The sequence below is a fragment of the Amblyomma americanum genome, chromosome 7 (assembly GCF_052857255.1).
Source record: "Amblyomma americanum isolate KBUSLIRL-KWMA chromosome 7, ASM5285725v1, whole genome shotgun sequence".
In the NCBI taxonomy this organism is placed as follows: domain Eukaryota; kingdom Metazoa; phylum Arthropoda; class Arachnida; order Ixodida; family Ixodidae; genus Amblyomma; species Amblyomma americanum.
In genome coordinates, this window is record NC_135503.1 from 34,910,544 (window position 1) to 34,924,433 (window position 13,890).

At 47.1% G+C, this 13,890-nt stretch overlaps 1 protein-coding gene across 1 annotated transcript in view; it reads right to left on the reverse strand.

The window, feature by feature from the left end:
- The window catches only part of LOC144097644 (aminopeptidase N-like), a 28,521-nt gene that overhangs the window by 3,297 nt on the left and 11,334 nt on the right, over window positions 1-13,890 (reverse strand). Inside the window, exons 11-19 of the mRNA XM_077630296.1 lie at window positions 13,112-13,177; window positions 12,068-12,219; window positions 10,967-11,061; window positions 8,519-8,649; window positions 7,046-7,101; window positions 3,162-3,309; window positions 2,321-2,400; window positions 2,127-2,240; window positions 1,048-1,224 (exon numbers count right to left, since the gene is read on the reverse strand). Coding sequence (XP_077486422.1) covers window positions 1,048-1,224; window positions 2,127-2,240; window positions 2,321-2,400; window positions 3,162-3,309; window positions 7,046-7,101; window positions 8,519-8,649; window positions 10,967-11,061; window positions 12,068-12,219; window positions 13,112-13,177 — 1,019 coding nt within the window. The remainder of the gene's footprint in view (window positions 1-1,047; window positions 1,225-2,126; window positions 2,241-2,320; window positions 2,401-3,161; window positions 3,310-7,045; window positions 7,102-8,518; window positions 8,650-10,966; window positions 11,062-12,067; window positions 12,220-13,111; window positions 13,178-13,890) is intronic.

A 13,890-nucleotide genomic window follows, 5' to 3' on the forward strand; every position in this document is an offset into this window, starting at 1 on the left:
GAAAACGTACCATCATATCTGCTGCTAGTTCAGTCCAGGCAATCCCCTGAAGCAATCTTATTGGCCCACTGCTCTTTTCGCCGCCTGCCATCTTCATTGGTAGTGTCGTGTAAGTGTGCCTCAGAGAAATAGTGAAACCAGCTCTGTTGTTGCTTGCACTATTGTAACCGCAACAGGTAGAAACGCAGATGACACCGCCGGCGCTGGCTACTATCAGGATAAATCAGGAATCACGAGAGCTCCTGTTTAACTACATGGACAAGCAAACGCACCAGAAAAGAGAAAGAAAAATAAAGACCTCCATTGCAAGCTCCCTGTTATGAAGTGCGACGGACAACAAGCCAGCACAGTTGGCTACGATCTCATCGATGATAATTGATCCGATTGTTTCATTTTGTCTTTTCTCCGAGAATGCCCAATATTTTTTTGTTAGTACGGTCTTGCGCCCACGTTATATGCAGTTGTGCGCCAGGTGAATACTGGAACCGTTGTTGTACAGCTAAATACACGATAACTTAGGCGCCGACCTGTCTGCTAGTCACTAGTTGTGCCGTTTTCGCATTGTTTTTTCATGAACGATCACCTTGCCCACACAGCAGGCATCTTAGGCATCATGTCTTCTTCTAGACGAAGAAAAAATGGCGCAGCACACTGAGGCATGAGTTGCGGAAGACTGCATCCATTGGCAATGCCACACTGTGCCTGGCTTTGTAGCTTCTATCACAGTATATAGCTGGGCCGAGGAGTATAGGAAAAAAGTTCTAAGGCGAAGAAACATGCCATTAACTGACGTGGTTTCTCTTCCCTACAAGCCGACAATACTTCATCTATTTCCAATAATAAGCTTCAAACTCTTTTAGTTCCATTGTTGGGATCTTCGCATTTCTCTTCCTTCAAGAAACCGAAGATATAACCAGGAAACATGCACAGAACCGCACCTAAAAGCGTGCGGCCCTGCATGAATTTGTGACTGGGTTCAGGTGCAGTGAGGAAGAGACGGCGGTGGTTATGGTGGCAGCGGCACTATAGCGAGAGAGTGTGGCCTACTTCTGCAGGTTCTTAGTCTCTCCGCTGCAGCCCAAGGCGCTGACGATGACGTGCGCTTCGTCGGTGGTGGCGGCGTCCCGGATGTGGTCGACCAGGAAGCGCCAGTCAGTGTTGTCGCCCAGCCGGATGCCATGACACAGTGTGACTAGCGTGCCCGTCAGGTCACGTCTCAGCGAGCTGGGACGACATCAAAGCAAAGTGATTGTCATGCAAAGCACGAGCCTCCGGGCTTCTCTCAACGGGCACAAAGACGCGTTCTCGGTAAGCATGTAATCCGAGCGTGCCGTAATCGACAGCTCAAGCGTTGGCCTGCCACCTGCCCTGTGAGGACGTTACGAACGTAGGTCTGGGAGCGGTTGCTGTCGCGGTGTAGGGAGAGGGCGTAGTGCAGTCAGCATTGCCACTTCTTCAGGTCGGAAGAGGTTGAGAAGACAAGGAGGTTTTAATACACCAACTTACTCGAGAGCTTTTTCAACGCTATAGTGATTCATGCAGCATGCAAAAATTTCCTTTCTATCATATCTTATAAAAAATTTTATAGACTTTCTATAGACTTCTTATAGACTCTATTTATTGTCTTCCTGTAGATATCTCCTTCTGTATAATCACTCTATAGACAAGTCTACTAAAAGCGTATGGCCAAAAACAAGAACCTCCTGTCTATCACCTCTTATAAAAATTTTCTATAGACTTCTTATAGATTCTTTTGTTTCCCTATAGATATTAGACAAGTCTGCTAAAAGCGTATGACTAAAAATATATGTTTGCTAGAGACTGTCTATAGGATTCGCATGTCTTAGACCAGTCGATAGAACTTGTCTATATAAAGGCTAGTTTATGGACAGTCGATAGACTGCCTAAAGAGCTTTTTGTAAGAGAACGCTGTTGATACCACGTTTCAAGCGTATCGAAGGCGTGGTATCTTCCTGGAGGCCTTCTTTTGGTTCAACCGGACGCCATGTCTTGCCTTCCTACATCAATATGAGCATTGCACATTCGTTGCGCCCTCCTCAATTGCAATGTCTGTTGGCGTCGTTGGTTCTCTCTATTATTTCTAGCCTTCGTTATCAGCAACTTACTCCTTCAGAAGATGAGGGCTGTTCATGAAGGACCTGAATTTTTTCACGCATTGTTCCACGCAGGGCTCGTAGTTGAACTGGCAGGACCAGAAGACCACGTCCTTGCGGATCATTCTGCGAGAACATATCGGACGTATCTCGGTAACCGGCGCCCCGATGTCGGTTCGGAATCCACGGACAGAAAGTGGCCTTACTTGTTCGGCATGGATTCGTTGGACGGGCCTTCCCATTTCAAACGATCGAAGTGGAATTTCATCTGGTGGTTCATGTAAGTCTGTTCGACGAACACAAAAAGAGAAACATTTGGTCGGCGCTTGGACCCAGGCTTCCAGAAATTTATTTGGAAGCTTCTTTTTAGAGCCCGGTCACCAATGCCACAACATGATGACTTACAAATTCGAATTGAATAAATATAAACAGCATGATAAATACAAATTCAAAATAAATTATAACTGGCTTTGTTCACCATGTAAATGAACTATGTCTATTTTACTGTGAGGGCACGCGAATCAATCTGGCCGAAATAACCTTTTTACTGTGGAAAGTTAGGCACGCATGAAACAAACACAAGTACAGAACCGCGGTAGAGAATGGCGTCCGTCCTAACCCCTTCTTCCTTTGTGTTCGCTTTACTGCCCGCTATCCACCAAATGTTAGAAAGGTAAGCTATACGATCAGACACGTAGCCAGCGCTAATAGATGAGGTTGAGTTAAGCCCCACGAACGTTAGAATACCACGTGAAGGGTAAACCCAGGCTAATTTATTGGTTTGAACGCGTTGACTAAATCGTCTTAAGTCATCATCTGTTAGCGATCATACTACGCCTTCTCGGGTTCAGAGCAACCAGCTATAATCCGCCTGACCAACTAGAAGACCAGCAATTCTTCGCTCCTCACCCTCTTCGCCTGTAGAATGCATGCGAGGCGTATTTTAATGGCCGAGCCTAAGCGTCACGTTACCTACAGGATGTGTGAAAGCAGAACACATCTATAGACCACTGTGAAACAAATATATTTCACGCAGTGCCGCCACACCTGCCACTTGCTGTAGAAGTTTGTGGCCCTCAGCCGGGCGTCCAACACCTCGACCGTGCTCATGGACGTCTTGAGCGGCGCATACGCGGTCTCTCCGCGCACGTAGTCCAGGATGTCCATGGCCACCGCGTAGCTCAGGTCTCCGGAGCTGCGCGACACGTGGCGTAACTGTACTGTGCTTAATCCTGTGTTTAATGTGGAGGAACCGTCATAACTGCGGCCCCAACCACCTTGACTGTAATCTTGCTCATACCATCCACAGAAATTTGCCATTCACTCGACATGCGTATGACGAGTTCTGAGGTAGAGCCATTTGATATACAATGTGCGCTCTTGGCATGAGTGGTACGAATAAATAGGTGCCATACACGCACAACCAGGACGGAGCGGCCCAATTACATAGCGAGCAGCGGCTGGGCCACTCAATTTATCAAATCCTTGTTGAGCAATCATAGACTATTGGCTTCCTAGCTACAACAGTCACTACTGGCGGCACAATGTACAAGTCGAAACAATATGAAAGAAAGCACTTTACTAGCGAGCACTCACTAAATGGGAGTTAGAAATACGTATTTTGTTGAGGTTTTGCTTTTTTAGCAGTTTTATTTCAGATTTCACCGCTTTAATGCTCTTTGAAGTTCATGTAGAAGCAAAGATAATTTTGGTTCTTGGGCGCCAAAGAAGTGTTTCCTTTAAAATTACTTATACCCGCTAGTGCATTACGCCATTTCGATCAGCTGTCCAGTATATGGACTTAAAGAAGCACGTAGAAAACACGAAAGTGCTTGGTGACCAAAAACTTTTTTTTAATGAAAGGAAATGGAGCAGTGACTGTCTCATTTCTCGATGAACACTTCAACCGCGTCGGAAGGAAGGAGGAAGGAGGGAATGTAAGAAAAAAGAGGTGCCGTAGTGGAGGGCTCCGGGATAATTTCGACAACCTCGGGGATCTTTAACGTGCACTGATATCGCACAGCACACGGACGCCTTTTCACCTCCACCAAGGCACGGTCACAGCGACAGGGTTCGAACCCGGGTACCCCGGCTCAGTAGACGAGCGCCTTAACGACTGAGCCACCGCTGCATCTAGAGTGTGCACGTTCAAGTACCGCATGCATTGCAGGAATCTAATATATAGAGGATAAAGGTTAGGTTTAGGTTTTATCGGGTTCAACGTCCCAAAGAGACTCAAGCCGCCGCGGTGGCTGAGTGCATGGTTATGGCGCTCGGCTGCTGGCCCGAAAGACGCGGGTTCGATCCCGGCCGCGGCGATCGAATTTCATTTAAGGTGAAATTCTAGAGGCCCGTCTACTGTGCGATGTCAGTGCACGTTAAAGAACCCCAGGTGGTCGAAATTTCCGGAGCCCTTCACTACGGCACCTCATAGCCTGAGTCTGTTTGGTTTGGTTTGGTTTATGGGGGTTTAACGTCCCAAAGCGACTCAGGTTATGAGGGAGGCCGTAGTGGAGGGCTCCGGATAAATTCGACCACCTGGGGTCCTTTAACGTGCACTGACACGGCTTTTAGTAACTCATCACTAAGTGCACCGAAAGATATCGGTATACATATTACCAGTTTCCTGCTTTCTTTCTTTTATTATTCTAATCGAGAGTGTGATGCTGAATAAGCTGGCCCTTTAGTGCAGAATGTCCGGCAAAGCTATCGCGTGTCACCACCGGCCCGGCGGTTGTGCGCAGGTTCAAACTCCTGACAAAACTGGGAGATAAAAGAGCCAAAGATGATTAATCAATAGATTTTGCGACGCTTTCTACAACGTCATCTGTAGCAGCCAGACGCCCCCCTCTGCGTCGAGATCTCGCGGTCGCCGTCCGCATAAAATGACGTCATCACACAGCTAGCCACATGACCAATTGGTCACACGAATGCTTGCAACTGAACCCGTAATTGCAGTTGTTACTGAAAGTGGAATCATTACGCGAAAACCCCTTCCACTTTTTTCTTTGCGACGAATAGGCATCGGTTGCTCAACTTTGTACGTTCTATGCACAGTCTGCGCTCTTTTATTTTCCTGCTTTCTCCCATGATCTCCAACCACACGGGACAATTCGGGCCCTCACTGAGGCAATGCCCGTCGCGAAATATTTCAGCCGCTCGAAGCGAGACCGTAGACTGCGTCTGTGTACACTCGCTGGATAGCTCAGGCGCCCAAAGCACTATGACATCGTTGCAGGGCAGGGGTATAATGCCAGCTTTATTTTTTTTATTTTAACTTTAATGAAAGCTACGCCTACACACTGGCGTCAGACAACGGTACAGACAAGTATGCTTATGCATTAACTCCAGCTGCCTCCAGCCTCAGCTGCCAGCAGTCAAGCCCAGCTGCCTGTAATGAGCGCCGTAGTTGAGACAGTATAGCAAGAAGAGAGCAAACACGATGGCACATGAAACGCGTGGCCATTAACACGGCGAGAAAGACATGCGATCAAACTGTTATTGAAGCAGTGCATGATGTGCGTCGTACTTGGAGAGAACACCAGAAATGGGTAAACCGACTCTAATATCTTGAAAGGTAGATTTGACTGGGAACCAAAAAAAAAGGGGGGGGGGGGAGGGGGGGGGGGGGCAGAGAGCTCTAGAAGAGGAACGTGCTCTTCGCGGTGAAACCTGCTTTTCTTCGCGTTAGGAACCTGTTTAACTGTTCCTCGAGTTCACTCTAAGTACGGCACATACTGTACAGACGTCCACACATCTGTCTGAAGCACTCGAACGGTGGGCTCCTTTGTGCTGGATTCGATATAGCTTTGTGAGCGGGGAGAAATAAACCACGATCTATGGGAATGTGCAGGCGTGATAAGACGTTGTTTCGAGCCGTAGACCACTTGTAAACGACACCACTGCACTCCCCGCGGAGAGTTCGATCGCTCTGGGCAAGTGTGTGGACGTCTGCGCAGCTTTGCTGCATTATGACGCACGTAAAGAAAAAAAAACGACCGAAGTTTGGAAGAAGCTAACCGATAAACTTAAGGATACAAGTTTAAATGATCATTTCAGCGTGCACCTAATGAAAAGCTATACAGCAAAGAATAGTAAAGTAACAGAGCGCGAAAACGTCTGCCTCAGTCGATCTATTGGTTCACCGGAACACTTACGTGCAGTGAGCAAAGAAATGACACAAGATAACATGACCACTGCTGCGACATGAAGAGTACATGGTTCGGGAGAGACCAGAAAACAGGCGAGTAGAAACAGCATTCTCAGAGCTTATATTTGCACAAGCATTCTTTCAGTTAAAACAGTCCAAACAGGCATCGCTCAGTGTCAAAGCTATCGAAGGTCACGCGCTCAGAGTAAAGAGTATCTAGTATCATTCAATGATCACCTTAGAGTGAAGAAAACCCATAATTTACAGTTTCGTAGGTGGTATTGCCGCAATTTCGATCATGCCGTTAGCAGCATAATCAAAAATCTCTTTTAGCTGTTCAGAAACAGTTCAGTTACGTTCGCTACACCTATAGGGACTACAACGAAGAAACCGGAAAGTAATGTAACGTTGTATACTCTCTATAGCCTTGCACTACTTATCTGTGGTGATTTGTGTTGTTATAGAAGGTTGTCCTTGCCAGATTACAGTAGCAGTCAAATGCTATGCATCGTTCCAAGCTTTTTTTCTTCTTAAGAATCAACATAGAAGAAATAAACTACATCAAAGTAGAGGACTGACATAGAACAAAAAATTGTCACATGAACTTTACCTTTTTTTTTTAAATGAACACCCGCGTGGAGGCAAAAAAAAAAGACGATGGAAGAAATTCCTAATGACTGCTCAGTGCTCGAAATTTTTCATGAACGGTTTCACCCGAGTGCGCGCAATATGAGCGAAAGAGAAAAAAAAAAGCGCCGTCGAAAATGATCGCTGTACTCACTGCGCCAAGTCGTTCGCGTCTTGAATCAGCTGCGCACGGTTCAGCACGGGAATCGCCTGAAACAATATTTTTCGCGCTAGAGCGCCGGCTCTCCTCCATTTATGACATGTCCCCTCTCCCTCCCTTCAGAAAGCACACTCCTCCCTCTTTTCTACTCTACCCTTGACTTGTCTGATATTTCTGCCTAAAGTCCCCAAATCTTCACCACACTAGATGGCCAGTGAATTCTAGATTAACTTTAATTATAACTGCGAAGTATGGCAGTAAGTCCTGGACACCACGCATACAAAGGTTCTGACATCTGAAAACGTGTTTTGATATATCCCTGCACTAACGACTAATATGCAATTCATCCTATTTTCAAAACCATAACGAACGACACAGGAGAAGCCGACGTTATATCTATAATGTCGCTTCTGTGGCTTTATAAGACTGTAGTCTTCTAAAACTGGTTCTAAAAATAAAAATGATATCACATCAACTTCGCTCTTTAATCTCACTCCGTAGAGACTACAATTTCGAACTCTGGGATACCTGCAGCCGAGCCAGTCTGGGAGTTCAGTACTTCACTTCAACCGCAAGAACCAAGTGGAACCAGCGTTATTGCGCGAGAGATTCGCAATCAGGACAGCGACTCTATGCAGTTTGCTATAACCGTGGGGCATTGTACACAGTTGTGAATCATCCACTACAACTTTTAGATATTCTTCTTTTATCAGAAGGAAGTAAATTCAAGCATGGTGTAGCGAGAAGTACCCGGCGAGAGGACAGACGCGGGAAATAAACTTTGTTGAGGCCCCCACTGGACAGTCGAGGGCCTCTGTTACCCTATTCATCGCTCTCCTATGCTCACGTTAGGCTAAACGGGTGAGCTGCTTCTAAGCAAGTTTCTTGACTTCGCATAAAGGCATACTCAAATAAAAGTTTCATACAGCGATGTAACTTACCTAAGCATGCTGAGATAGTACACAGCAAGTTCTCGGTACTCTACATCTGGTTCAATGCGCAGGTTTGGTTTTGTGGTTTTTATGGGGTTTAACGTCCCAAAGCGACACCACGCTATGAGAGACGCCGTAGTGGAGAGCCCCAGAAATTTCGACCACCTGGGGTTCTTTAACGCGCATTAACATCGCACGGTACACGGGCCTCTAGCATTTCGCTTCCATCGAGATGCGACCACCGCGGCCCTGCTATTTCTGAGACACTGATATCTCTAACCCGTCGATTAAGCAATCGCTGCCTTCGGGCTCACTTTTAGAAGTGATTTGGCCAGCGTGTATATATCTACCGATAACGAGTTCGACACACTGCCACAAAACCAATCACTAACGCACGGATACTGCGTGTGATCACTCTCCGCAGTACGCTGTATATTCGTTACACTGTTGACACAGTAGAGGGTAGGGGGGGGGGGGTTCCGAGTTAAAGTTCTCTGATTTAGTCCGAGTCAAACGGATGTTAAACACTCCCTACCTCAGGTGCTACGAGAAGCTGCCTCCGAAGAAGCGCCCAGTTGTCGACGTCATAGTTGACCTTGTAGTAGCCGGACGACTGCAGGTTCAGAATGATCCACACGTTCTTGTCGGGGAGGTTCTGCAGCATAGCTGGAAGAATAGCCGGTTCTTTGGCTTTGCTATTGCGGTGGCCACACGATCGGTTTGCAGTAAGGCCCTCCGTATTAGCGATCAAGTACAGTAAAAAGTGTGGGCACATTACCGCGACACGAGACAAAATGACGCGAGTGCCAGAGGTTCACCGTGGCTCTTTCAATACTACCATGACGAGCCGCCGTCGCTACTCGATTAAAACTTATCAGGCGGCACGAAGTTAAGCAGAATGGAGGCTGTATGAAACGTTGAACTACAACCTATGTCCGTAAAGTTCCGAGACTTGAGTTCATTAAAAATGCGTTTAACTTTTAAATCACTTCTGCAGCACCCCTTCGAAATAGTCTCCCTTGCAGTCTATACACAGCTTCTAGCGCTTCTTGAGGTCTTGAAAACAGTTGAAAAACGCTTCGTTTGGCAGGGCTGTCAGCTCCTTTGTCGTGGCGTCTAGAATGGCCCTCCACGCTCTCCATTCAGCGACATTTTAGGGCTCTCTTCAGACGAGGAAACAGGAGAAAATTGCATGGGTAGAGGTCAGGCGAGTATGGCGGATGGGGAAGTACAGTAATGCTGTGCTTGGCGAGAAATTTTGTCGCGCTGGGAGCGGTGTGCGGCCTTGCGTTATCGTGGAGAAGGCTCCATTGTCCAGATGCCCATAAGTCAGGGAGACGGCGTCGCAGTGCATCACGCATGTTTTGGAGCACGCGGATATAAAACTCCTGATTCACCGTCTGCCCTTGTGGGACGAACTCGTGGTGTATGACACCTCTGGCATTGAAAAAAACTATCAGCACCGTCTTTGTTTTGGTCTTCTGTCGCCGCACCTTTCTCGACGCCGGAGAACTTGTGAACCGCCATTCGGCACTCTGCCTCTTTGTTTGAGGACCGTATTTAAAACACCGTGTTTCGTCTTCAGCAATGATTTTGTCGACGAATGCGACATCCTTCCCTGCCTCGAAGAGCAAATAAGCGCTCACTGATTGCCCGCGTGTCCTTCTGGTCCTGTGTGTGGGATTGCGGCACAAGTCGGACATTCAGCTTTCGTTTCCCCAAGTTCTCACGCAAAATTTGCTGGCATGTTGTCTTACTAATGTCGATAGCATCTGATAGCATGCGTACTGTAATGGTGCGGGCTTGCTCGCGCCCGCACCATTACTCGCGCCCGCGATAATGTCTCGTTGCCGTAAGCGTCACGAAGGAGCTCATACGTCTGTGTGGCTGTCTTGCCAAGTTTCACACAGAATTTTATGTTTACACGCTGTTCGCGGTGGACTTCCATCTCTCCACATTCACTCACAGTAGAATGCGCAGACGACTAGTGACAACGTATTTTTCTACATATAGGGCTATCCAGCAGCTGCCAAAGCAATTAACATAAATAGCTCAGGTTAGCCCGAAAAGATGGCGCTACACATACGCACAAACATTTGTTTTGGGGAATCATTTCTAGAGAAGAACGAATCAGTCTCGAAACTTTACGGACAAAGGTTGTAGCAAGCCATTAAAACTTCTTTCTTTAAAAGCAGGGCAAGAAGACTATCACGAGAGGTCAAGGTCATTTACAACATTATGAACAAGGAGCCTAACGTGTGCTTATCGATGCGATGAATCGCAGAAGGCGGCTAACCAGAGTACACGCAACAGAATTGGCTCACAGTGCCATAAAGGTACATGGTCGCTCTTTCCACCGAAGTACGCGGCAGATTTCATGTTGGTTTATATTCACCTTACTCGCAAGTTGGGTTTAAGAAAACTGTATCAGAATTTGTCACACGCTGACTTGCATTCTGTTTCCTTGAACTAGGACCGGTACAACAGCTGACCCTGAAACGTTATAAGTCAAAGTGCACGCCGCCTTCCATCTGCAGCTCGAAGCTCTCAGTAGACTTATTAGCTCACTTTAGCAGAGCGCGATGATTTTGGCGGGCTCTGCTTTTCGGCGTTAGGATGTTCCGATAAGGACTCATCAAGAATCATTTGGGATCAATAACTATTGCAAGAAAAAGTGTCGCCATCGGAAAGCAATGCTCCAGCATAAAAATTAAGATGCGACGCACGTGACCAGAAAGCTTGGCACGCACCCGTAAGGTTTCTACAGAGTTTGCGATACACTAACGATGCGCATTACATTAAGATTATTGAAAACAAGACATCGAGTTATGCACCTTCCAGTTGTCTTTGTTCAGTCTGCACGTGGGCTTAGTTGCAAGAATCTAGACGGCTCAGAGAACCATTAAAAGTTGTTCTGTACTGCTTTGAAGGAATTTTTTTTCACCTACATGAAAGACTCCATCACAAGCTAAAGGCTTCTTACCCTTCTTGGTCTTCATCCACAAGACGTTATCTGTGCTTGAGAAATTCTTCATCTCTCCGTCTGTGTACGTGACTGGGATAATCCACATCCTGGACCTGAAAGGAAAAATTTCCCGCCATATTTATACGTAGCAGGAAATGCTGGAAGGGTGTCCGAATCTACGGTTAGTCTAACAACCAAGCTATCACCTAGAGAAGGTGAGATAACAGAACTCTCAAATCGTTCCATTGTTTATAAATGTTAACACAGACTCTGCACCAGTTCGAAAGTCGTCACAAGTGTGGGGAAACAAGCGTCCAGGTCAGATGTGACGAAGCTCTCATTTATGCCCTCGTTAGAGCTAGCTCATCAACTCGCTCCTTACTAAAGAATTGTAGAGAATTTTCGGCGAATTCTCCCGAATCTTTTATCTCGCATATCGAAGGCCTTACCCGTGAGAGCCGTGCAGATTTCGCATTTTTTCTCGTACAAAGAAATAAAACGTGCTATTTGGAGCGCAGCGAAGAAGCGCGTAATGTTCTCACTGCCGCTCCCATCAAGCTAGCTGGCACCAGCTCGCAACCATCATACGTTCGCGAACGTTTCTGCATATACAGTAACCTCCCCGCTAAGGAGCATGCCCCCTATTTTTGCAGCGGCCGTTGTGTCTACAGTTCTCATCGGCCCATCGCAATGTTTAGGCATGTGGCTACATTGATGAAAGTGTCGCGTCTAGTTACAGTTGCTCTTTGTAGGGTATAGTTTTTCCTGTCCACGTTCTCGGCGCGCTTCACGTAGCAACTTTGAGAAACGCTTTGCTTTAAGAAATAAAGCGATAAGTTTCAGAAATATTCATTTGCTGGAGCGGAATCAGAGGAAGTGTCCTCAAACCCGATTCTCTCAGGTGAAATACAATTGAAATGTCGCTGAAAATTTCTCATAACCACAAACACACCGCTGTCGGTCGTTCGACCGATGGCAGTCTTGAAATCTCTTTCCGTTCACACTCGGCGCCAGCTAATAACTACAACTACTGGTGCTCCCTGCAACAACGGTGGTGTGGTAGGTATCGGTCTTCTAGAACGCTATAGCGGCGAGGGGCGTTCTTCCTCTATAGCTCACTGGTCGGGCCTGACGCAGTGGTGGCGCTGCGTGAGGGACGCGGTGCGCTTCTCGTAGTCCCTCACGACGTCCAGCACCGGGTAGCCCGGCTGCCTGGTCCACGTGTCCATCACCTCCTTGACGTTCACCCGGCGCTTGCCATCGGGCTGCGCCTGCGCCAACCGCTGTACGCATTACTCCGTGCGGTCGTTGCAGCTTCAGAACACACTGCGTCCGGATCTAAATACTATATATAGCTGAATGCAGAGATTTTTTCAGTCAGTCCAGTCCAGTTACTTCCCTGACAGAATCAGAACAACACTGAATGCGAATTAACACTGACCTTAGCGTCTGACACAGGAGTCATCACATATTACATCGATGCTATACTGAGAGTTGTCATATAGCACTAAAGCGGGATGCAATTTAAAATAAACAGCAGTCAGCCACAAACAGTCCAAGGCCCATAGCGCGCTTTGTTATTCTGATAACCAATCAGAGCGGTAAACAATACGCTTCGATGTTCCGTTGTGCTAAACACGTCAGGGGTATCGAAGTTTTTCGCTTATAATTTCACGGTGACAAGAAAAAAATTACAGACGATCAATGCAATTGATCCACCAGAATATGCGTTAGCATTAGTGTTCACCCCGGACGGAACAGCCGCTGGCGCTGACGGACCGTGCGAGTGGGTGGCGTGATCACGTCCGTCAATCACCGTATGACGCGCCTTACCCCTCTCCCCTCTCCCACCTTCCTTTCTCGCTCTGAGGGGGATTTCCCTCTCTCCAATTTTCCACCCGCCAACAGAGGCTTCAGACGGACAGAAGGGTTTTTCCGACGTGGGGTTCTAATGCTAACGCATTAGACCTTTATAACGAAGACTAATTGCGCATCACGGAGGAACCATAAGCGGAGGTAATGAATGGAGGTGGAGCTTCAGTCAAGCTGCATCCGACCACAAGAGGTATAGTGTGTGTCATATTTGCGAGGTAGACACTCCAAATGGATATCTGAATAAAAGTTACGATAAACGTTCTTTTGTTTTGGCACGGACAGACTTACCTTAGTGAGCTCTTCGAAGAGGTTGTCCTGCACTGCATTGCCGAAGCTGTACTTTTTGAGATAAGACTGAAAGACAAACGAAGCACGAAAATTAAGACTGCGTCTTTGCAGCCGCTGATATCGACGCTATACTTTCTTGCTAGTTATATTTAAATGGGTGAAATTCATGTTCTTGCTTTTCTCAGTACATTTCTAAAACTAAGAAAATCAACAGGCCGACATTTCAAGCGAATCGTGAATCTGGTCACTTTGAAGCAAAAATACAATTAGATCAGATCTCCGAAAGAAATAGGCCGCGTTTACATGAATGCGAGAGCAGCGCTAGCTTCGTGTCAACTTTCTGGCGTATCGCACTCACGTAAATAGGGAAAATGCGCCAGATGAGCACGCCGCGCAAATCCGCAAGGCGGGGGTAGATCGATAATGGCCAGCCGACTTCCATTACAGTGAACTACTTCCGCTGTAAATGGAAACAGGTTTGGGGGCTGCCCTTCTGCTCCGTGAGCCAGCTATACAATACCTCCTCCGCCGGATAACAAAGCAGACTATACTCAATAGGGGGGTTGAGTCGCGTGCACTGCGCGGCGCCACCGTCTCGCCCCACTTGATGCGGTACATGTGAACAGTGGCGAGTCGGCTCCACGAGATACACTAGGAAATGCAATGCATCGCCGTCGTATGTAAACGCGACTAGAAAGACGGGTTATAGTGCCGCGTGAATCCAACCAGACGTCTATATAAATAAATTATGAAGACTCTCTGAAATCTTGTTTCCAAAA